The sequence below is a fragment of the Aulonocara sp. 'chitande type north' Nkhata Bay genome, linkage group LG7, assembly GCF_057382095.1.
Source record: "Aulonocara sp. 'chitande type north' Nkhata Bay isolate Kocher_YH1m ecotype deep benthic linkage group LG7, A_spYH_male_GT1.1, whole genome shotgun sequence".
NCBI lineage: Eukaryota > Metazoa > Chordata > Actinopteri > Cichliformes > Cichlidae > Aulonocara > Aulonocara sp. 'chitande type north' Nkhata Bay.
Window position 1 is genome coordinate 56675 of NC_141350.1, and position 21887 is coordinate 78561.

The window sequence follows — 21887 nt, forward strand, 5'->3', positions numbered from 1 at the left end:
GAGCAGAGGCTCCAGCCATCCATTTACTCCAATAATAATCCCGTCACAGCGAAACATGACGCTGTGAAGCACAATCTAACTGGAGAACCGGGGACCCTCTCCGCGAACGGGTTTTTCTCCCTAATTTAATGCTTTCTTTTAATGGACATCGTTAACATTTCTCAACAAAAACACATGAAAGTATCACTGATAATGCAACAATAAAATCGCTTCATGTTGTGGCCATCACACAGTGTTTTCCAAACTGATTCACGAGCTGAAAGTGCTCAGATTTAACGTACATAATCCTTTGTTAGGTTTATTATTTTCATTTCACACGTAAAACACATTTATAGATTCATCCACCACTCCTGTTAGTTTTGGATGTGCTCGGCTCCAACCAATCAGATGCAACCTGTGTAAGCAAAGGATGATGGGAGAATGGAGAGACCCATTTATAAGAATAAGAAAATGAGGCGGAACTGATTGATTCTAATGCAGGTATGTAAAAAATACATATTTAAAGTAATAGGGCAGCACGGTGGTTAGCACTGTTGCCGCACAGCAAGAAGGTCCTGAGTTCAATTCCACCATCAGGCTGGGGTCTTTCTGTGTGGAGTTTGCAAGTTCTCCCCGTGTTTGCGTGGGTTCCCTCTGGGTACTCCGGCTTCCTCCCACCGTCCAAAGACATGCAGCTTGTGGGGATAGGTTAATTGGATAATCCAAATTGCCACTAGGTGTGAATGTGAGTGTGAATGGTTGTCTGTCCCTATGTGTTAGCCCTGCGACAGACTGGCGACCTGTCCAGGGTGTATCCCGCCTTTCGCCCTATGTCAGCTGGGATAGGCTCCAGCGCCCCCCGCGACCCTGAAAAGGATAAGCGGAAGCGAATGGATGGGTGGATGGATCTTGATGTGTGTTTCAAAGTTTGTTTTTCATAAAAGCTTCAAACAAACAGAGGTGACTGATCTCGAAACGGTTTAATGCATTTAAAAATGACTACAGCTACCGTCAGCATGCTTGCTAGGTAACGACTACACGTGGCTACTGCAGCATTAGCCATTTAATCCAACGATGATGGATTAAATCTATTACAAACGTTAAAGGACTAGTGTAAGGACAAGAAAGACATTGTGGACAAAACAAGACACCCCCCATAATCTTTAGTGACAATATTGTAGTTAGTTAAATGGTCTGATTGTTCACATCTGTATTTTCTTTGATTGTGGTAAAATAATGTGTGCCCCAGTCTCCAAAAATGACATAGTGCAGGAAGCGTAGTTATTCCTCCGTTACACCACAAGAGGGAGTATCCCCTAAAATGAGCAGCTCTAGCGGGAGTAAAGAAGCCAGCCACTACCCATAAGGCAGTGCGCCTATAAGCGTTATGTGAGACTGCAAAAGTGTGTAACGCTGTGCTATGTCCATGTATATATTTGCAGGTAAGCAGATACAAGATGGTAAATAACTTAAAATGTGTCTACAGATGAGTCCACGGGGTTGCAGAGAATGTGGGAAAGTTGGCCGTTAATCCCCACTATGTGTCATTAGTGTATAAGTTATTGGTAGCGATGTGAATTAGCTGTGATGCTAACGATTAGCAGCTAGATCTGATTCATTAGTTTGTGCGGAAACCTCGTGGCACTTTTGTGGCTTTATACCTGTACCGGGCTGTAATCACAGCAGATGTAGACTGGTGGATCACACTACCTTGTGTTTATGTTTATTTCATTGTTCCACTGTAAGAAATATTAGTGGTTTGAGTTTAAACACTACCCATAAGGCAGTGCGCCTATAAGCGTTATGTGAGACTGCAAAAGTGTGTAACGCTGTGCTATGTCCATGTATATATTTGCAGATGCAGTAAAGGCGAACTCACAAAGCCACACTGGTTTCAATTCATTTTAATTCAAGTGTGCAACAAAATTTGGTGGCAGCGGTGGGATCAGCGGTGCTACTGAGAAGCAGTGTGAGATTACAGAATCGTCACCCACAGTATGGAGTTGGAGCAACTGCAAGACCAGCTAAGTGAGAGCTTGCTACAGTTAAGGTCAGATCAACTACAAGAAGTGTGTTTACAAGCTAAAATCTCAATCGGAAAACAGACAAAGAAGCACACGCTGATCAGAACAATAAGTGAAGCAGTTGAAACAATTATTGAAGTGGAGGAAGAGGAAGTAGCACACACATTCCTGGACAGATTAATTAAAACTGTTAAAGAATTAAAGGAAAGAGATGACCCTACACAGGAACGTGAAGAGAGTGTCAGTAGGGATGCGGTTGCATTGGCCAGTCTACAAGAACAATATGCAGCATTGCAACTAAGTTTTCAAACCTCAACAAAAAGGTTAGAGGAAGAAATGGCAAGATTGACAGACAGAATGGCCTCCCAAGAAACTAGTCAGGGTCTGGCTGCACAGTTACCTACTCGTCCATCACCGTTACCTGCTTCACCAGCAACACAGCCCCCTGAAGTGACTATACGCAGGGAATTTAGAATCAGTGGCCAAATTGGGGAACGGGGTCAGAAAGACAAACTGTCATACTCCAACCTGATTCATCAAATCGAAATGGGACTTAAAAAGAATCACAGCGAAGCTGAAATTATTGAAGCTGTTGTTAGGGCCATAAGCCCAGGCCTAAGTCTCCGTGATATGTTGGAGATTAAAACAGACCTCACCCTCATGCAGCTTCGTACCATACTGAGGGGACACTACAAGGAGGATAGCTCTACTGACCTCTATCATCGGCTGATAAATATCACTCAAGGAAGTAATGAGTCCCCACAGAACTTTCTATTTAGGGCAATCGAGCTGAAAGAAAGACTCCTAGCATCATCAAGGGAGCCAGGGACAGATGAACAATACAGTGTCGAACTGATTCAGAAAAAGTTTCTGCGAGCCGTTGGCACAGGTCTGATTAGCGACAATGTGAAATACCAGATCAAACCCTACCTGGATGATCCAGCAGTCACTGACGATGTGCTGATTGCAAAGACAAATGAAGCGGCCAGCCTTGAGTGGGAGAGGCAACAAAAATTCAGAAAGACCACCCGAGAAATGAAAGTAAGAGAGATAAAAGCAGAGGCACAGTCAGTGCAAGAGGCAGCAGTTGGTGCAGTGGGTGGGCAAGACCAGCCATTCTCCACCTCGACAAAAGGTAAAGCTGCTAAAGCACCAGCAACAGTGACACGCAAGGAAACTGAGCTGTTTGATATCATCAATCAACTAAAAGGGGAAATAGCTGAAATAAAAGGAGTGATTCGTGAGTCGCACCGACCTTCTCCCTCACACCGCCCAAGCCTCAAACGTGGCTGCAGGGATTGTCAGGACAGCAATAGAGGAGAAAACTGCGACCACTGCTTCAAATGTGGACAAATTGGGCATTTGTCTAGGGGATGCCGCACCCGGAGAAAACTTCCAGACAGGGCAGAGCAGATTGGTATGTCAGCTAGCACGGTGAACCCACGCCCGTCACCCTCTTTTCAGCTACTAAACCAAGGTGAGCAACAACAAGATGTTCACAAACTCTTGACGGACAGTATAAAACATTTGGAGACAAAAGCAGCAGCCGCCACACCAGATAAGAGGAATGAAGCGGTTTCCGTCAGCCTCCTCTCCCCAAAACGAAGAGCCCAGCTCCTCAATCTTATAGGGAGGAAGCACCTGATCACCTGCCTGCTTGAGGGAGTAAAAACCGCAGCGTTGTGGGACACGGGATCACAGGTTTGTCTCATAAATGAAAAATGGAGACAACAGAACATCCCACACCTCAAAGTTAGGAGTTTAACTGAAATCATTGGGCCTGGTATATTAGATGGGAGGGCAGTAAACCAGACACCAATCCCATTTTCCGGGTGGGTTGAAATCAAATTCAGGTTGCCCACAGAAGAGGCTGCACAGTTAGAACTTCTCGTGCCAGTATTAGTAGCTCAGGAAGACGGGGTGGCGGAGGAGCCAATAATTGGCTTCAACGTGATTGAATACATGCTAGAGAGGGGAATAGAGCCACCTCGTGCTGTAACAGAAGCTGTTAGCACAGCATTCTCCATTGACTGTAAGAAAGCTGAGGTCTTTATAAAGGTGATGAAGAGTGGAGACGATGGGCTAGGTGAGGGCAGAGTGAAAACTGGGAGAGAATTAATGAGTATCCCACCTGGTCAGACAAGAGTGGTCAAGTGTAGTGTGAGAGCAGGCCCACTCCCAGCAGGTCAGGATGTACTGTTCGAGCCCAGCCCCTACCCTCAGATGCCAGAGGGATTGGAGGTGCAAGAGGGCGTTGTCCATTTACAGCAAGGCAGCTGGTCCCGTATGAGCCTCCCAGTCACTAATACCAAAGCTTATGAGATCATACTGCCTCCGAGAACTGTTTTGGGACAAACTCAGAGGGTTCGAACTATTTACCCAGCAAACACAGTGACAGTGGAAATAGAACAAATGGGAACAACAAGATCTACTGTAGAAGCAACAGCTACACCTCCAGCTAGCCAAATTGGGGAACAGGAAAACAGAACAAGAAGCAACAGTGAAGGTGTTTGGGACCCCCCAGTTCCCCTCGACCATCTCTCTCCGGCACAGCAGCTGAAGATCAGGCAGCTATTAAGGGAGGAGAGTAATGCCTTTGCTCGTGATGAACACGATGTTGGCAATATCCCCTCACTGCAGCTTAAGATCCGCCTCAGCGACCCCACACCTGTTCGCCGAACATATACATCAGTGCCTAAGCCACTTCATAAAGAAGTAAAAGAATATTTGGAAGACTTGCTGAATAGAGGGTGGATAAAGAAATCAAAATCCCCCTACTCCAGCCCCATCGTATGTGTGCGAAAAAAGGATGGCGGCCTCCGCTTGTGCTGCGACTATAGGGAGCTAAATACGAAGTCAATCCCGGACCGCCATCCCATACCACGCATACAGGATATGCTCAACACATTGAAAGGAAGCTCCTGGTTCTCGGTCTTAGACCAAGGGAAGGCTTATCACCAGGGCTTCCTGGAAGAGTCAAGTCGCCCTCTCACAGCATTCATCACACCCTGGGGATTGTATGAATGGGTAAGAATTCCTTTTGGGCTGTCGTCTGCACCGGCAGAGTTTCAGAGGTCGATGGAAGAATGCCTTGCAGGGCTGCGGGACGACACATGTCTGCCTTACTTGGATGACAACCTTGTTCATTCAAAAACATTTGAGGACCACTTAAATGATCTAAAGCAGGTCCTGCAGCGTTATCAGAGCCATGGAGTGAAATTAACACCCAGGAAATGTGAACTGTTCAAAAATCAGGTGAGATTCCTGGGGAGGTTGGTAACTCAAGATGGTCACACCATGGACCCCGCTGACATTGCGCCTGTCCAAGCCTTAAAACAAAGGAACCCCACCACCATTGGGGAAGTGAGGAAGCTGTTGGGATTCATCTCATACTATCGCAACTATATTCCTAACTTTTCGCGCATTGCAAAGCCACTCTATGACCTGCTCTCCTCAGAAAAGCCAGGGGAAGGGAGAGTCAGGGCGTCAAAAGACAACAAAAAGACAAAGAATCAAGGGGGTCAGCTACCATCCTCTCACCCAGTGGTATGGTCAGCTGAGCATCATCAGGTGGTCTGTCAGCTCGTCAACTTCCTCATTCAGCCCCCCGTTTTAGGTTATCCTGACTTTGAGCAACCATTCATCTTACACTGTGATGCATCACAGGAGGGACTTGGAGCTGTGCTTTACCAAAGACAAAATGGGAAGCTAGTGGTTATAGCATATGGGTCTAGGACCCTTACTGCCCCAGAGAAGAACTACCACCTCCATTCAGGGAAGCTGGAATTTCTTGCCATGAAGTGGGCCATATGTGAGAGGTTTAGAGATTATCTCTACTATTCACCACCCTTCATTGTCTACACTGACAATAACCCCCTCACATATGTGCTGACAACGGCAAAACTGAATGCAACCACACACAGATGGGTGGCTGAACTCGCTGACTTCCAGTTCTCCATCAAGTATCGACCTGGTAGAGCTAACAGGGATGCAGATGGTCTCTCACGAATGCCCTTGGATATGGAACACTACATACAAACGTGTACAGAAGCAGTGACACCTGAGGTCCTAAACAGCGTGACTCAGGCTCTGGCTGTTCAGCTGCAGGGAAGTGAACCCTGGCTCTGCCCGTTAAACATCTCAACTGTGGTAGCAGAGCAAAGTGAGGAGGTAGGGATGTCAGGTCTGGAAATCCCTAAGGCAAACTTAAGAGATGCACAAAAAGAGGATTCTGTGATCGGGGAAGTCCTGAAGTATGTCATCTCTAATCGGTGGCCAAAAGGCAGAAAACAGGCAGGCAACAAAGAGATCGCTGCCCTGGCAAGGGAAAAACAGAAACTGCACCTTGATAATGATGGGTTACTGTACAGGAAAACACTCAGCCGAACACAGCTACTCCTGCCTAAGAAGTTCCATTCGCTCATTTATAAAGAACTACATGAAGACATGGGTCACCTGGGGGTGGAGAGAGTTTTGGCCCTCATTCGGGATCGCTTTTACTGGCCTCACATGCAGAAGGACGTGGAGCACTACATAACACAGGTGTGTAGTTGTCTAAAAAACAAGCGTCCCCACAAGCCCACCAGAGCCCCACTGATCAATATCACTACAACGTACCCGTTTGAGCTGGTCTCCATTGATTTTCTACATTTGGAGAAATGTAAGGGAGGGTATGAGTATATCCTCGTGGCCATGGACCACTTTACACGATTTGCTCAGGCTTATCCCTGCAGAGATAAAAGTGCCAAAACAGCGGCAGAGAAAATATTTGGAGACTTTGTGTTGAAGTTTGGTTTTCCCACACGGCTCCATCATGACCAGGGAAGAGAGTTCGAAAACAAACTCTTTGCCAAGCTGGAGGGATACAGTGGAGTCAAGGGGTCCAGAACCACACCATACCACCCCCAGGGAAATGGTCAGGTAGAAAGGTTCAATAGGACACTGCTGGCCATGCTTCGGAACCTCCCAGAGGGGGCAAAAGCAGACTGGAAGGCATCCCTGACAAAGGTGGTCCATGCGTACAACTGTACACGCAGCGAGGCTACTGGATATGCACCTTATTTCCTCTTGTTTGGGAGAAACCCCAGACTCCCCATTGATATGATTTTTGGTCTCACAGCTAATGACCAAAGCCCTTCTCATCAAGACTATGCTGAGAAGTGGAAGATTCGCATGCAGGACGCTTACAAACTGGCCTCAGCGACAGCCTGTAAGGAGAGTCGACGGGGAAAAGTGCTCTATGACAGAAAAACACATGGTGCAGAGCTGTACCCAGGGTGCAGAGTACTGGTCCGGAATTTTGGTGAGAAGGGAGGACCAGGGAAACTGAGATCCTTCTGGGAGGACCAGGTGTTTCAGGTGACACAAAGGAAACATAAGGAGAGCCCAGTATATGAGATTAAGCCAGAAAATGGCAAGGGACGTGTCAGAGTCGTCCACAGGAACCTCCTGCTGCCGTGTGACTTCTTACCAGCCGGAAAAGTCAACTCACATGCAGAACTGGGAAAGCAAAAACAGAAAAACAACAAGGACAGACATGAGCGGCATGAGCAAGAGCACAGTTCGGAGGATGAAGATGACTGGAGGGCAATCAGAGGACTGGCAACAGAACAAGGGGAACGTGGTAGACAGTCCTGGTGGACAGAAGCATCAGAGTTCAATGCAGAAAGTGGAGCAGGCAGTAGGGAGGATCTCTGTGATGACAATGACAGGGAACACCAGGAGGATTGCGAAGAAGAGAATCTGGGCGTGAATGATATAGAACACCAACGCGACCAGCATGACGAGGATACAGAGGCACAAGAGAACATTAAAGACACAGAGCAGACGCACCAGCTTGAGATAGAGTGCAGTGACCAAGAGGACACTGACCAGTCACCTGTCAGTGTGAAAAAGTATCCTTCCAGAATGAGAAAACAAAAGCTAATGTTTACTTACCACAAGTTAGGACAGCCAACATTAGCACTTGAATAAGTACCTCAGACACAGTCATATGTTACATATTGCAGTAAAGCAGTTATAACAGTTACATTTTCAGGTTTTTATTAATGCTTTATTAGAAGAATAGAAATGTTAATTCTGTTTTGTTAGCCATAAAGAAGAGTTAGTGTAATGACCTGTTATGAGAATGGCACCCTATGTTATGTAGCGAGGTTATGTCCAGGTGAGAGCACCTTACTCAGTAAAGATGCAGATACCCGTGATATGGACGGAAAAGCAGTGGACTGTTATCGTGCACAATAACACCTGCTGCGGCATATGACATGAAGGGGAGATACATGTCATGTGTTTCACTGTGGCTAGCAGTGATGCTGAACTCTGACTCCTAAAGGGATGTAGCCTCCTACAAGCAATGTATAGTTGCCACATAAGGACTGATATTGGTAGAATGTCGGGACGCCATTAACTTTTTGAGGGGAGAGTGTAAGGACAAGAAAGACATTGTGGACAAAACAAGACACCCCCCATAATCTTTAGTGACAATATTGTAGTTAGTTAAATGGTCTGATTGTTCACATCTGTATTTTCTTTGATTGTGGTAAAATAATGTGTGCCCCAGTCTCCAAAAATGACATAGTGCAGGAAGCGTAGTTATTCCTCCGTTACACCACAAGAGGGAGTATCCCCTAAAATGAGCAGCTCTAGCGGGAGTAAAGAAGCCAGCCACTACCCATAAGGCAGTGCGCCTATAAGCGTTATGTGAGACTGCAAAAGTGTGTAACGCTGTGCTATGTCCATGTATATATTTGCAGGTAAGCAGATACAAGATGGTAAATAACTTAAAATGTGTCTACAGATGAGTCCACGGGGTTGCAGAGAATGTGGGAAAGTTGGCCGTTAATCCCCACTATGTGTCATTAGTGTATAAGTTATTGGTAGCGATGTGAATTAGCTGTGATGCTAACGATTAGCAGCTAGATCTGATTCATTAGTTTGTGCGGAAACCTCGTGGCACTTTTGTGGCTTTATACCTGTACCGGGCTGTAATCACAGCAGATGTAGACTGGTGGATCACACTACCTTGTGTTTATGTTTATTTCATTGTTCCACTGTAAGAAATATTAGTGGTTTGAGTTTAAACACTACCCATAAGGCAGTGCGCCTATAAGCGTTATGTGAGACTGCAAAAGTGTGTAACGCTGTGCTATGTCCATGTATATATTTGCAGATGCAGTAAAGGCGAACTCACAAAGCCACACTGGTTTCAATTCATTTTAATTCAAGTGTGCAACACTTGTGTGCTGCAAAATACCCTCACATGGTGCGTAAAGCAGTTTTTGCATTAGAGTTCTGCTAGCTTTTTATAAACTGATGATGCTAACGTTAATTGCTAACGTTAACTGGAGCGCCAAGACTGAAAATCATTTGAGTTGCGTTAGTTATGCGTTTATGTCACAGAGTTCTGCAAAAATCTCTTTCCTCTTTAGCTTGAAAATGAGCGATTCAGAGGATCCCGAGCTGGAGGAAGAGCTTCAGGCTGCTGACGAACTCCTTCAAGATATGCAGGTAATATTTTTAGTGGAAACAGTTGTTAAAGAGGGAACACGCTTGTCTAATATTTTGTACGGAGTAAACGTTATATTATTTGAAATTTTTTTTTATATATGTGTATATATAAGTTTGTCAAATTAAGTTGGTTAACTTAAGATGTTTGATAATCTTTGCTTTATGGACTGTATTTTAGGTGTTCCCTTTTTTCCTTGTTAATTGCGTAGAATGATGCACAGAGTGAACCTCAGCCAAGACCAGTGCGCTGGAAAACACGTGACAGACAGACAGGGAGATTTTATTCCTCAAAGACCATCAACCAGTCGATGTACTAGTTGCATGCCACGTGGTCAGTGTTCACACAACCAATGATTTTATCTCACAACTTGTTTTCACCAAAGAATTTCAGTAAGTAAATATTCTTCAATCTCTTTTTTTCCTCCCAGTGTCCAGAGAGCAGCATCAATGTCCACGTGAAGAACCTAGTTATGTTGCCAGTGTCAACCCAACAAAAGGTACTTTACCTTCTTGTATATGTTGTGATTTCTGTTTACTTTTATATTTGTTGTTATAGTTGAGTTAGGCAGGGCTTTTGTGCAGTCCTAAGAAACATACTGCCTAGAGTGTTTTTCACTTTGTGGAAGAGTTTCTTCCTTTATTTTTTTTCTGTTAGTGTATGGAACTGAGGTGCTTCGTCAGGAGCTCCTTCAGTTGTTGGAGGATGGAGAAGAGGACGCAGCCATGACTTGTGAGACGTCGTCTGAGTCAGCTGCTACTCACTGGGCGATCAGAAATATGGTGTCCTCGCAAAAGTGGAAAGAGGCCAGGCCTTGTCTTATAGATAATATGTTAGCTACTCTGGATCCACAGTCACACCGTGTGTGTCAGTGTGGCAAACAAGTAGTTGTGAGGTGTCTGGACTGCCTGCCTCTCCCATTCCTTTGTGCTGACTGTGATATTGCAGTTCACACACGCTTTGTCCTGCACAACAGAGAGGCAGTAACAGGAGGGTTTTTGCAGCCTTCATCACAGTTTAGGTACGGTTTTTAAGTCTTATGCATTTCTTGCTATGTACTATGAGTGGGTGCTGTTATTGTATATTTGTTGTGTATCAGTTAATTTCCAATTCCTTTTTATATATATATTGTGTGTTTTAATGTTAGTTCGGCTGTTGCCTGTGCAAAGGCCAGAACATGTGTGTGACTGCCCAGCAGGTAACGTTGAGGTTTCACGCGGCGCAATTGTGGCTCTTGTAACCATAAATGGTAAGTTGCCCTTTTGTCACACACTACATACACAATAGATGTGTTTGGAGTATGGCTGCCACGATTAGTCAACTAGTCACGATTACGTCGACTATCAAAATCGTCGACGACTGATTTAATAGTCGACGCGTCGTTTGAAGCTTTGTAAGATCCCAAAAGACGCAGGTATAAGTAGTAGGATTTAAGAGTGTAATAACGGACTGAAACAGAAGATGGCAGCACTGCATGTACAAGGATGCCAGCTGCCGTTAAACCCCGAAGAAGAAGAAGAAGCTGTGTCCCAGAATTCATAGCGCGGCCCAGCTCAGTTTCCAACAATGGCGGCAGCTAGTTAGTTTTAATATTACTCTTATTATTCTTTCTGGGTCACAAAATAAACGTTTAACATATTTTTAGGCGAGAATGTAGCTGTGTAAACCTCAAATATCTGCTCAGTTTATCAAGACACCACATATTTTCAAAAGCGCTCCTACGTTTTCGGAGACGTCTGTTACCCACTAGCTCGATAGCTAACCGGGGGCTAGGCTCAAGAGCCGTGAGAACACCGGACTCCCGGCAAATTTCGCTACTCAGGTTAAACATGATATAGAAGTCACTTGGTGGATAACTTCCAAATGTTATTTGGCTTTTTTCAGTATTTTATTTGTTCCTGAGTAAATCGGTTTGGCTGAGATTAAAGTTATAGTTTTTACACAGCTGAATAAACATCAAGCAGACAGCTGATTATCAGAAGTGTGAGATTAGGGGTGGGTTTTTATAATCGATTCATCGATTAAAATCGATTCTGGCTTGGATAACGTAAAATCGATTCATTAAAATCCTGAATCGATTTTTTTAATATAAATTTATTTTGCCCGAAATGCCAGAATCTCTGGTGACATCTCACAAAATTTCAAGAATTTAAATTTAAATTTAATTTTAAATTTTAAATTCAATTTCAAGAACCACCAGACAGTAAATAAGAGCAGGTACACGGATTCTGCACATAGACTTAAACACACAGCACGACCCGCGGATCAGAATCTGTTAGATGTTGCCTTTCTCACGGTGGGGGTGAAAGCCGACAGCGTGCTGATTCTTTGAATCGCGCTTTGTGTTCACGCCCTTAATGAGCCGATTCTAAAGCTGTTAGTTTGATCTCTCTCCAAACAATATTGACCGAACCAGCAGCAAAAGAAGATCCAAACGCTTTACATAAACATCGTCATGAATTCACTCTGACTTTCACTGTTTTGCTTCCACCGCGATGCGCAGCTCTCTCTCCCTCTCTCTCTCTCTCTGTACTTCAAGAACAGTTTCCCTTTCTTCATTATTGGCTTGCTTGTTACACACCAGTCTACTGTTGTTTACAGCGCTGTCAGCCGCTGTTTTTTTTCCCTTTTACATTTTCCGAAAAGAAAACCTAATTTCTGCCGTTCAATACTGAACAAATTTAAACTTTTTAAAATTATTCAAAATGCAAAACGCTTAACCGTGTCTCTAATAAAACCGCTGTAACTTCAGAGGTAATGTTCATATATTGATTAATGGTTTTCTTTCGTTTTTGATGTACTGCAGAATATTTTTATAAAATCCCAGGCCAGGAAAATCACCTTCATGTTTTTCTGTTTTATCTTCAGCTACTTTGACACAAAGGCCTCTGCTGTGACGCTCACACCTGTGATAAAGTCTTGCGTGTGTCAGCTTCCTTTTTATTGATACAAAAATATGTAAATGTACTGATCTGAATTATAATATTTCTGACTGTCAAAATTTCCCAGATTTAAATAGAATCGAATTAAATCGAATCGTGGATCGAATCGATTCGGGACCTTGTGAATCGGAATTGAATCGATTCTAGAAATCAGTGACGATACCCAGCCCTATGTGAGATGCTCGAGAATTTACTCCGGTGTCCTGTTATATTTTAGATAGCAAGGAGTTTATTAAACTCCACCGAGACAATCTGCTAATTTCATTAAAATTTAATAAACTATCATCTTGTCTTTATTTTTAGTTAGCACGTACCTTAAACACTTAAAGCTGTAAGCTAATGATAGTTATATAAGAGCAGACGCTGCTGGTGCAATAAGCTGTACGCTTTACGTCCAATGGATGATGATCTGATTAGTCGACTAATCGCAAAAATAATCGGTGACTAGTCGACTATCAAAATAATCGTTTGTGGCAGCCCTAGTTTGGAGGTTTTATTGCAAATTGTGCATTGCTATCTTGGTTTGAATTACCCTCGGCCCGCAGTATATGTGGGCACCTGTCAAAGGTCATTTGGATTTACCAGACCGATTTGAAAACAACATGAAAAAAATGAATGCTTTGAGCCATGACTGAATTTATCCTGATCCTTTCTAAAGGCCGTTATAACCTTGCACTGCCAGTGGTGAGCTGCACCAGCTGTGGCCTAATGTGGTCCCCCTCAGTTAAGGACATCCTGGGTAGTGGATATTGGCCTGGCACCTTAAATTTCTGCACCCTGTTTTCAATGGATGTCTTTCAGTCTTTCTATGACATTAAGAAGGCTGCACCAGGGATGTCACTTAAGGCATTTGTCAAAGTGCTGGATGAACGAACAGCCATTTTGGAAGGGTGAGTTTCTAAATTTGCCAAGTTTAAGGAAATTGTGTAAATCAATGTTTATGATGACTGTCCTTGAATATTCTGTTGTATGTCCTCTATGTAAAAGACTGGCCGAATATCAGCTGATGCCTTCAGTAAAAGTTTCTTGGAGTGGAGTGCTGTAAAGTTTGAGGTGGACAGGATGTGCAAGGAGCCATGCTTTAGCTGCCCTGCCTGCACTGCAGACATGCTTGCCGTCTCAGTTGATGGAAACCGCAAGCTTTATCGCTTTCAGTCTAATGCAAGGTACGTTATGCATTGTGTACATAAGTCAAATATGGATTTGTAGAAAAATGTATTTTAATGTTTCTTTTCAAACAACTGTCACTGTGTTCGTTCAGCACTTCAGAGCAGGGGAACTTTGAAGGTGTCTTCATTGAAAAAGATGAGGAAGATTCTGAGTTTGTGAAATACATCCAGAGACACACAAATCATGTAAGATACACATGTATATTAGTGCTGTTAGCGTTAATCTTGTTAAAATGACGTTAATGCCATAACCATATACACATACGTGTGTGTGTGTGTGTGTGTGTGTGTGTGTGTGTGTGTGTGTGTGTGTGTGTGTGTGTGTGTGTGTGTATACATATATGGATGGGTGGATATTTATTTTATTTTTCTCTTAGTGTTGTCGTAATACTGTTTACTTTACTTTATCTTAATGTGTACTTAATTTTGTCACCATGTGTATTTATTTTGATTTTTATTTTGTGTTGTCAGTGCTGTCCTGGGGAGATATGAGGTCTCGTGTAACTTAAGGCTAATTCAGCTAATTGTTATGCATTTGTTTTAAAAAGTTTGTCCCTGATAGGGCTTAATCATGCCGAGTCTTTTATGTTAAAATCTTTGGGTGTATAGGTCCCAGGGAAAGGGTTGTGCGGATCTTCATCTTGGACTGCAGCAAAGGAGTCGTCCAAAAAGTCCACTGGGAAGTTGGATGAAGAGGGCGTGGAAATAGCTGTTTGTCACCACGGAGTCCTCTTAGCTGCATTGAACATGTTTCGAGGGGAGATCTTTGCTTACCCTCTTTTTCTCCAGAGGAAGTTGGCAGCTAGCTTCCCAGGACATATTACGTTCCTTTGCTCCGATGTGGCCTGTAAATATTTCCCCCTATTTAACCAAGGTGGCTCAGCAGTGCCCTGAGCTGAGGAACCTCTTGTCAATGCGTCCTTTTCTCTCCATCATGCATGCAAAGGCTCACACTTGGAAATGCGAGGTATACTGCAGCTTGTAATTTTGGATTAGTTTGAGACATTTTGTTATAAGGTTGAATGAATTCAGCAGTCATGTATTGTGACCTCCTTTCTATAGATCAAATGGGGAGGTGCGTTTGAGGATGGGGCCGGTTCAACAGTTGGAGAAGAGGTGGAACAAGTAAACAGTTTCCTGTCTAGGGCGGCCATCACAACGAAGTACATGTCTAAATTAGGTATGTGTCTGTGTGTGAGATTCCACTCAGTCTCCTGCTCATTCATTCTTATTTGTATACTAACTGAAATGCAGGGCGAACAGACATGCTGACCCTCCTGGCTTTGGGCTGGAACAAAAGGAAAGTGGAACAACTGGGCTGCACTTTGAGCCAGAGATATCTAAAGGTGATTTCTTTTCAAAAACCATTTTAATGTGTGGGGTAATGGGGGAAAAACACCCGTACTCTTTTAATGTCAATATGAATGACATTTATTAATGTATTCTTAGATCATAAGGATCCTTAGAGAACAAGTGGAGAGCCTGAATGCGACCAGAAATGAGCTGGGTGTAGAAGACGACACACTGCAGCAATGGGTGGCCGATGTGTAGAAATGGGCTGAAGGTGAGTCTCGATATAATGCACTCGTGTATAACAACAGGACCCACCATGGCCTCATTAAAGAACTTAAGGTAGAATTACGACAGTGTCAACAAACAATGAAAAATAAGCCTTGTAAAAGCAGAATTTATGGCAGAGTTGTTGCGTTTCATCAAATTGGATAGAACCTGGGTTGAAATGATGTCGTACTAGTTGGTTTTATAAACCTGAACACCAACATACTTGTTATCTAATGATAATGCAGCACATGCAGGCTCCAGATGTCTTATAATGAATGTCATCAAGTCAGTGATTACAGAGTCCACTGTAGTTTGGTGACTGTTACTCATCCTGTGTTCTGATTAATATTCCTCTCACTTAGAAAGTGATCAAACTGATGGCAGCCTTGGAGCGTTGCAGGCACGAATAGAGGAGCTTGTCGTCATCATCAGAGTGCGAACACAAAGTCTTTACAGACAAAATGGTACGTCCCAGTTTCTTTGAAATGGACCGTTTGATGCTGAGTTTGTACAGCTTGTACAGCTACTTTGTAAACAGAATAAAATCAGATCCAGGTTTGTTTAAGCTGGATGTGATTTGTTCTAGCAAACAAATTGATGAGTGTAGATTAAAATGTAACTATATACATTATACTGGCTGCTCTATGTGGGCATCACGGTGCAGGAAGATCCAACCACGATGTGACGTTACAAACCTTTGGAGCTTCTTTCAGGATTATAGATAGTTAGCTTTTCCTTGTAACCCCTGAATTTCCTGCCTTGTTTTCCAGACACACCGTCGGCTGGTTTCCCTTCAGAAGGAGAGTGCAGGTCCCAGAACCCAACCAGCTGCAGCCCCCCGAGAACCAGCAGAACCAGAACAGGAACCCAAACCTGAATCCAGTAAGAAACTCATCATTTTTCTCTCTTGTCCACTTTTCCCTACATTTGATGAAACTCCAGCTAAATGCTGCACACTGAGAAAAGACTGAATGTTTTTGAAATGAGCTAGCAGAGAGACCAGGGTCAGGTCGAGTCTCTAACCTGCACACAGGCCCTGATGTTTGCTGTAGTGGGTGAATTAAGTGCTGCAGGCTGATGTGTGACGTGTGTGTGTGTCTCCTCAGGCAGGTGAGCACGCCGACAGACAGCAGGATGAACCAGCAGCTGGACGGCCTGGGTTTTCTTCAAAACCTTCTTCTCCTCCCTCGTACCCGAGGCCGCTCAGGCTGTGGCCTAACTGAACATCTGGGACTGAGGACTGATTGCAGACAGTTCCCGCTCTTCTGTCATCTCTGGAGATGTTTCTTGAAGCGTGGGTGGAAGGCGTTTACCGAATAATAAATGGACGCAGACAGAGCGCTGCACCTCAGTGCTCCGAGTTCCTGTGTGACTTTGATCTTTCAAGTGAGCGGGAAGCAAACCACCCCAGCACGAATCCCAAGAACTGCCAAAAAATGTGGACAGAATCAAAAGATGCAAGACCTGAAAATGTATTAATAAATCCTCCAACAGGATCCCAGCTGACCTGACCACATACCTCCACTGCCTGCCACCAGCCCCCCACCCTGATCGTTCCCTCCTTTTGTCCATTAAGCACAAAGTGGCAGCGGGTGCCGATAATCCTCCTGAAAGCTGAAACTGTTGTGCCTAAAACGCTCTTCATGTAACGACGTTTACATCCACATGCCTTCTGATTTAAAGTCATGTGCCACGCCGTGGTCACTGCGTGGCCCGGCTCCGTGAATCAGTATTCAGCTCATCCGAGGACGCGTGGGTGCACGGGTGTCTGTAACACTCAATCGGACTGAAACGTTCGCCTCTTCCAAAAGCGGCTAAACTTATCTTCGCATTGAATTTTTAAAATCAGGGTCCTCAAAATTATATATATTTAAGGATTTCTGTTATTCATATATATAGGGACCTTTATTTGCTTCCTTACACTTTTTATAATTAAACTGTTCATCGGTGAAGCAGCAGCAGTTATTGCTGATGTTGTAGAAGAAATTATTTTCTGGGTCTATATCCTTTTCTAAGTCTAGAACATTATGGTCTGTGTATCGAAATGTTCTCAGTTCCAGATGATCATAAACAGAATTCCAAAGAGTTATATTGATATTGTTGTCAGATGCAGATGAAGCTCTTTTAGACTGTGTTGGAGTCAAATTGTTAAATGTTGTCATTGTGCTACTTAAATTTGTAAATCTTAGTTGAAACTATAGGATCAAAGACATTCCTTTGTCTCTGACCACCTCTCCAGCCAATTTGTTGGTGGGGGAGGCTGACGGGTTTTTTATTGTAGGCACATCTTATCTGAAAGATCTTGTCACGGTCCCCGTGTCTCTCTGGTTGGCCCACGCTGGCTACAGGGGCCCGTTCTTCGTACCTCGCTAAGTAAGTTAGCTGGATTAGATTGTTGACGATTTCGCGTGATCTTGGATCGTTCGGTTCTCCGAAGCTCATCCGGGACTTGCTGTCATAGCAACAGATCCGTAAGCGTAAACCTGCTCGGGAGCAGGTTTACTTTATGTAAACAAGATTAGATCGCGGCCACTCAGATATGTCCGCTTCATGTATACGAAAGCAACAGCGATATTTGACCACTGTTTTTCCATAAATAAATAACATCAATGTAACTAAAGATAATGCAGCACTTGATCCTTTTTATTGATTCCATACAGATACATACAGGTCATTTCCTAAAAAAGGGAAATGTACTATTAATTATTCTATTACATGTATTTGATTATTTCAGATGTAATTCATATTTCAGAGTAGTAATTGCAAATTACTTTGTGTAATCAAGATGGGAGACCACGGCTATAAAAGTGAAGGTGGATTTGGGAAGCCTGTTGCAGCCATGTCCTGTCCGTATACGCGAGCAACCCATTGCGGAAGGTGCAAGATTGATAAGGAGAGTCCTCAGAATTCAGCGTATATTGCGGGATAGACAGGATCCTTTAGCTCAGCGCGACAGTGTGCTCATAGAGAGATATCGGTTTTCCCGTGAGGGTATTATTTACCTAACCAACTTGTTGACGAGGGGGTGCAGGACCACCACCTGTCTTTTTTTGCTCTGCCCTTTTCTTGGTTGCTGTTATAAACAAACAAACAGATTATTTCAGGGTCTCTTTCCAAGAGACTAAAAGCAATATAAGTGATAAATATTACCATTCTGTAGAATATTCTTATATTTCACTTTTATTTGTTCCCATGTTCTAGTGGGTCCTGTCGTGGCTCTAATGTGAAAGAGGATATAATGTAATATAATATAATATAATAAATTTACCCTACCGCCTACTGGTGTTGGCCAGAGGGGCCGATGACGCGATATGGTAGCCTGGCTTCAGTCAGTCTGCCCCAGGGCAGCTGTGGCTACAACCGTAGCTGCTTCCACCAGTGTGTGAATGTGAGAGTGAATGAATAGTGGCATTGTAAAGCGCTTTGGGTGCCTTGAAAAGCGCTATATCAATCCACTCCATTATCATTATTATTATTAAATTACTTACAAGTTTAATTTGTCAGCAACTTTCTGCAAGCCCTCCTTGCTTTTGCAGCCTTTGCAGTGTTCCCTTGAGCTTTAATTAAACTCTGAAACTCCTGAAATCCCTCAATCAAGAGTTCTTGCTCTGCTGCCGAGAAATACCAAGCGCGCTCCTTCGACATTTTCGCCGACCAATCAGAGGGTTGCCGATCAATGTTTCTACTATCGATGCGTAGCCCCTGTTAAGCCACCCAGTGATCTCACATTACTTCATCCAGCTATACTAATCGTCAACAACAGGTGTGTTCGGAGAACCAGAATAGCGAGCTCAAAGTTAGCGCGATGATTTGATCTTGGATGTGTCATTTGATCTTGGATGTAGTGAGCGAGGTACGAAGAACGGACCCCTGGTTTTGTTGTTGTTAGTTTTTGTTTTCTTTGTCTCTCCTCCTCCTCTCTGCCTGGGTGGAGCTCGTTACGGGCTCTCGCTCTTGGCCCACGCACCTGTGTGATTGTGTCCACCTGCTGCTGATCTGGCTGATTTCCCCAGCTGCTATTTAAGGCAGTGGCACTGAGCAGCTCACCGCTGGAACGTTGAACCGTGGCAGTTTCGAAAGAATCCCCTGTGTGTATTTTGCTGTGGAACTAACGCGTGTGTGCGGAGGAACTGTGGATATATATGTGGATATATATGTAGCTGCCATGTTGTGTCTTAGCAGGGTACAGACGGTTCCAGGAGCAGTCAGCGTCTGCCCTCGGGAAGGATAGATAGATAGATATAGATAGATATATTAGACAGACGCTGACTGCTCCTGGAACCGTCTGTACCCTGCTAAGACACAACATGGCAGCTACAAGGACTCTTTCATTTGTTAAGACCATCAGTGTGTATTGCTCTAAATCAAGTATATAATATTAAATGAATATTGCTGGATCAGCTACTTCTACTTAAAACATATTAAAACATGACTAAGCACAAAATCACCAAGAATAACATCTTATAAGTGCTGTGTAAGCGCGTGCGGCCTTCCAAGCTCAAAGCCTTTGCCCTCCATAGATCAGCCAGACTCGCGCTGGCTGTAGCTTTTAACCTTTAATTACCTTGAGCACAACTCTAGAATAAGCAACAAACTGCAATGTGTATGGAATGATCATGGTTACATCTGCAATGGAAAATCATGTTATTATTCTGGTACCTGTAAGAAAAGATCAAACTAAAGTTATCACCATCACTGTAGGAGCTGGAGGTTGCAAGTAAATTGACAGCTCAGGTTGAGCGGTTTGGAGACAAAGTTAGAGAGGCAAAGTTGAGCTTGTTTGTACATGTGCAGAGGAAGGATTGTCAAAGGATGTTGAAGATGGAGCTGCCAGGCAGGAGTAAAAGAAGACAACCTCAGAGGAGGTTTGTGAATGAAGGAGGACAGAGGGTTGGTGTGATGTGGGAGGATGCTAGAGATAGGGTGAGATGGATGAAAAATAGTAATTTGTTGGACAAAAGTCAGATTTATTGAAAGTTTCCTCTGACAAGGGAATTTTTGTACCATAATCATAATTCAACTGACACTATTAGTTTCTATAGCAAACCTTCTACAGCCCGGCAGGAAGTGCAGCTAGGAAACGGTGCACTGAAAGACAAACCACTAACAGCATAATAAAACAAAATGTTGCATTATGATCATTTTATCTCAAGTTTTTTTTGCCTTGTTAATCACTGGAGATCAACTGAAAGTTAAATTTGATTGACCACATAGCCTGTTTTTTTCTGCCCAAAGTTAACATGAGAGGGAGAAACAGCAACAAAGTGTGTGTGTGTGTGTGTGTGTGTGTGTGTCTGTTAGCTGCTACTTTAGCCAAGCAGCAGTGTGAGTACAAATTACAACCTAAAAAAGGCAACAAAAAAAAAGTGACTTTTATGCAGCCAGGGAGCCCGACTGTCGCTGTGGAGCTGCTTACAAATTGTTGTAAAACACTCCAAGTTACAGCTGCAAAATTAAAGCAGGTTCTCTTCCATTCCTGAAAAGTCGACTCGTGTTTCATCCAGCAGTGGCTCCAAGCCACAGAATGAGACGCTTCAGAAAACATAGCAGGACCGAGGATATCTGTGACTCGTCCTCCCCTTTCCTCTATTAATGTGTTTTCTCTTTTGTGATAAATGAGTTCAAATAAAAGCAGCTCCAGCTTTTAAGATAAAATAAAAATTTTAACTGGATCTATGAGGGCCGGCTGGCTTTTGTATACAGCACACCAGAAGGTGACCAGAAACTTGTCGCTCCTGACATGGGCGTCACTTATGGCTGCTGTAATGGCATTTGAGCTTCTGATGAGGTCACGCATGAGGCCTTTTCATAGTGAGACACGAAACGAATGCTGAATGAAATAATTTGAAATGTTTCTGCTGAGCTATTTAACAAGTCAGCAGCGCCGCTGTGTGGCCAAATGAGCGTACTGCATCAGAAATCAAACGAGACGCTGAAAATGAGAGATGTGGATAGTTTTCCATCGTTTCTAATGCAGGACGCTTCGCAGAGCATCACGCACACAGACAGACAAACGTCTTTTTAAATAAATGATATTAAAAGGCTGACTGATGTTAATCAATGATGTAACAAAGTAAAAATACTCCATTACTGTACTCACAGAGTTACAGTATTCGAGGAGTCTCCTGAGAGCTTTGTTTTTACACCAAACATCTGAAGTCAAACGTCTCCACTTTCTCCCCCCTCACATTTCCAAAATGAGCTTCTTACTTTAGGTTTAACACATTTGATATGAATCATTTATTTTGTGGCCACACACCGTCCTGATTTCAAAATGATTTCAGAGTAAAACGATCCTGCTGGTGAATCATCAACAGTGCTTATCACGCATGACTGATGTAGTAGAATAGAATTAGTAGAATTCATGCATCATTTAATGTATCAAATGAAGGATATGTTTGAAGAAAGAGTTTCTAACAGTGTCTTTTTGTTCCTTACAGTAGTTAACTGTGTAACTTTAATGTCTCAAACTTTAAACTTCCAAACCACCAGATTCTTTTAACATTAAACAAAATACTGTTTGTAAATATTAGCTTTTATTTCTCCATATAAAATGAAACAGAAGCTTTTCAGGTATCTTGGAGGCATTTGTGATGAGATGAAAAGATGTGGAAATCTGTTCAGCATGGCTTATTTCTGTGTATCCTCAAGTGGCAGACCCAAAACACGACCCACATTTTAGGATTAGGATTTCAGCTTATTGTCAACA

At 43.4% G+C, this 21887-nt stretch overlaps 1 protein-coding gene and 1 pseudogene across 5 annotated transcripts; both read left to right on the top strand.

The window, feature by feature from the left end:
- Nucleotides 1–1095: 1095 nt before the first annotated feature.
- Nucleotides 1096–10236, top strand: LOC147324189 (uncharacterized). 4 transcript variants are annotated; one of them, XM_086297813.1, is made up of 5 exons: nucleotides 1096–7897; nucleotides 8197–9264; nucleotides 9431–9509; nucleotides 9719–9840; nucleotides 9938–10236. In XM_086297813.1, the coding sequence occupies exons 1-2, from the start codon at nucleotides 1977–1979 to the stop codon at nucleotides 8204–8206; spliced, it is 5931 nt and encodes a 1976-aa protein (XP_086153939.1). In that variant the 5' UTR covers nucleotides 1096–1976; the 3' UTR covers nucleotides 8207–9264; nucleotides 9431–9509; nucleotides 9719–9840; nucleotides 9938–10236. The 4 variants fall into 4 exon arrangements, with proteins under 4 accessions (XP_086153939.1, XP_086153936.1, XP_086153937.1 ...); XM_086297810.1 differs by having other exon boundaries at nucleotides 1096–9264; XM_086297811.1 differs by having other exon boundaries at nucleotides 1096–8755.
- Nucleotides 9438–21589, top strand: LOC147324190 (uncharacterized; annotated as a pseudogene). The gene is made up of 11 exons (XR_015130568.1): nucleotides 9438–9509; nucleotides 9938–10006; nucleotides 13437–13615; nucleotides 13711–13804; nucleotides 14228–14585; nucleotides 14681–14798; nucleotides 14873–14964; nucleotides 15068–15182; nucleotides 15541–15642; nucleotides 15949–16060; nucleotides 16285–21589. The product of XR_015130568.1 is annotated as an uncharacterized LOC147324190 (transcript).
- The last annotated feature ends 298 nt before the right edge of the window (nucleotides 21590–21887 follow it).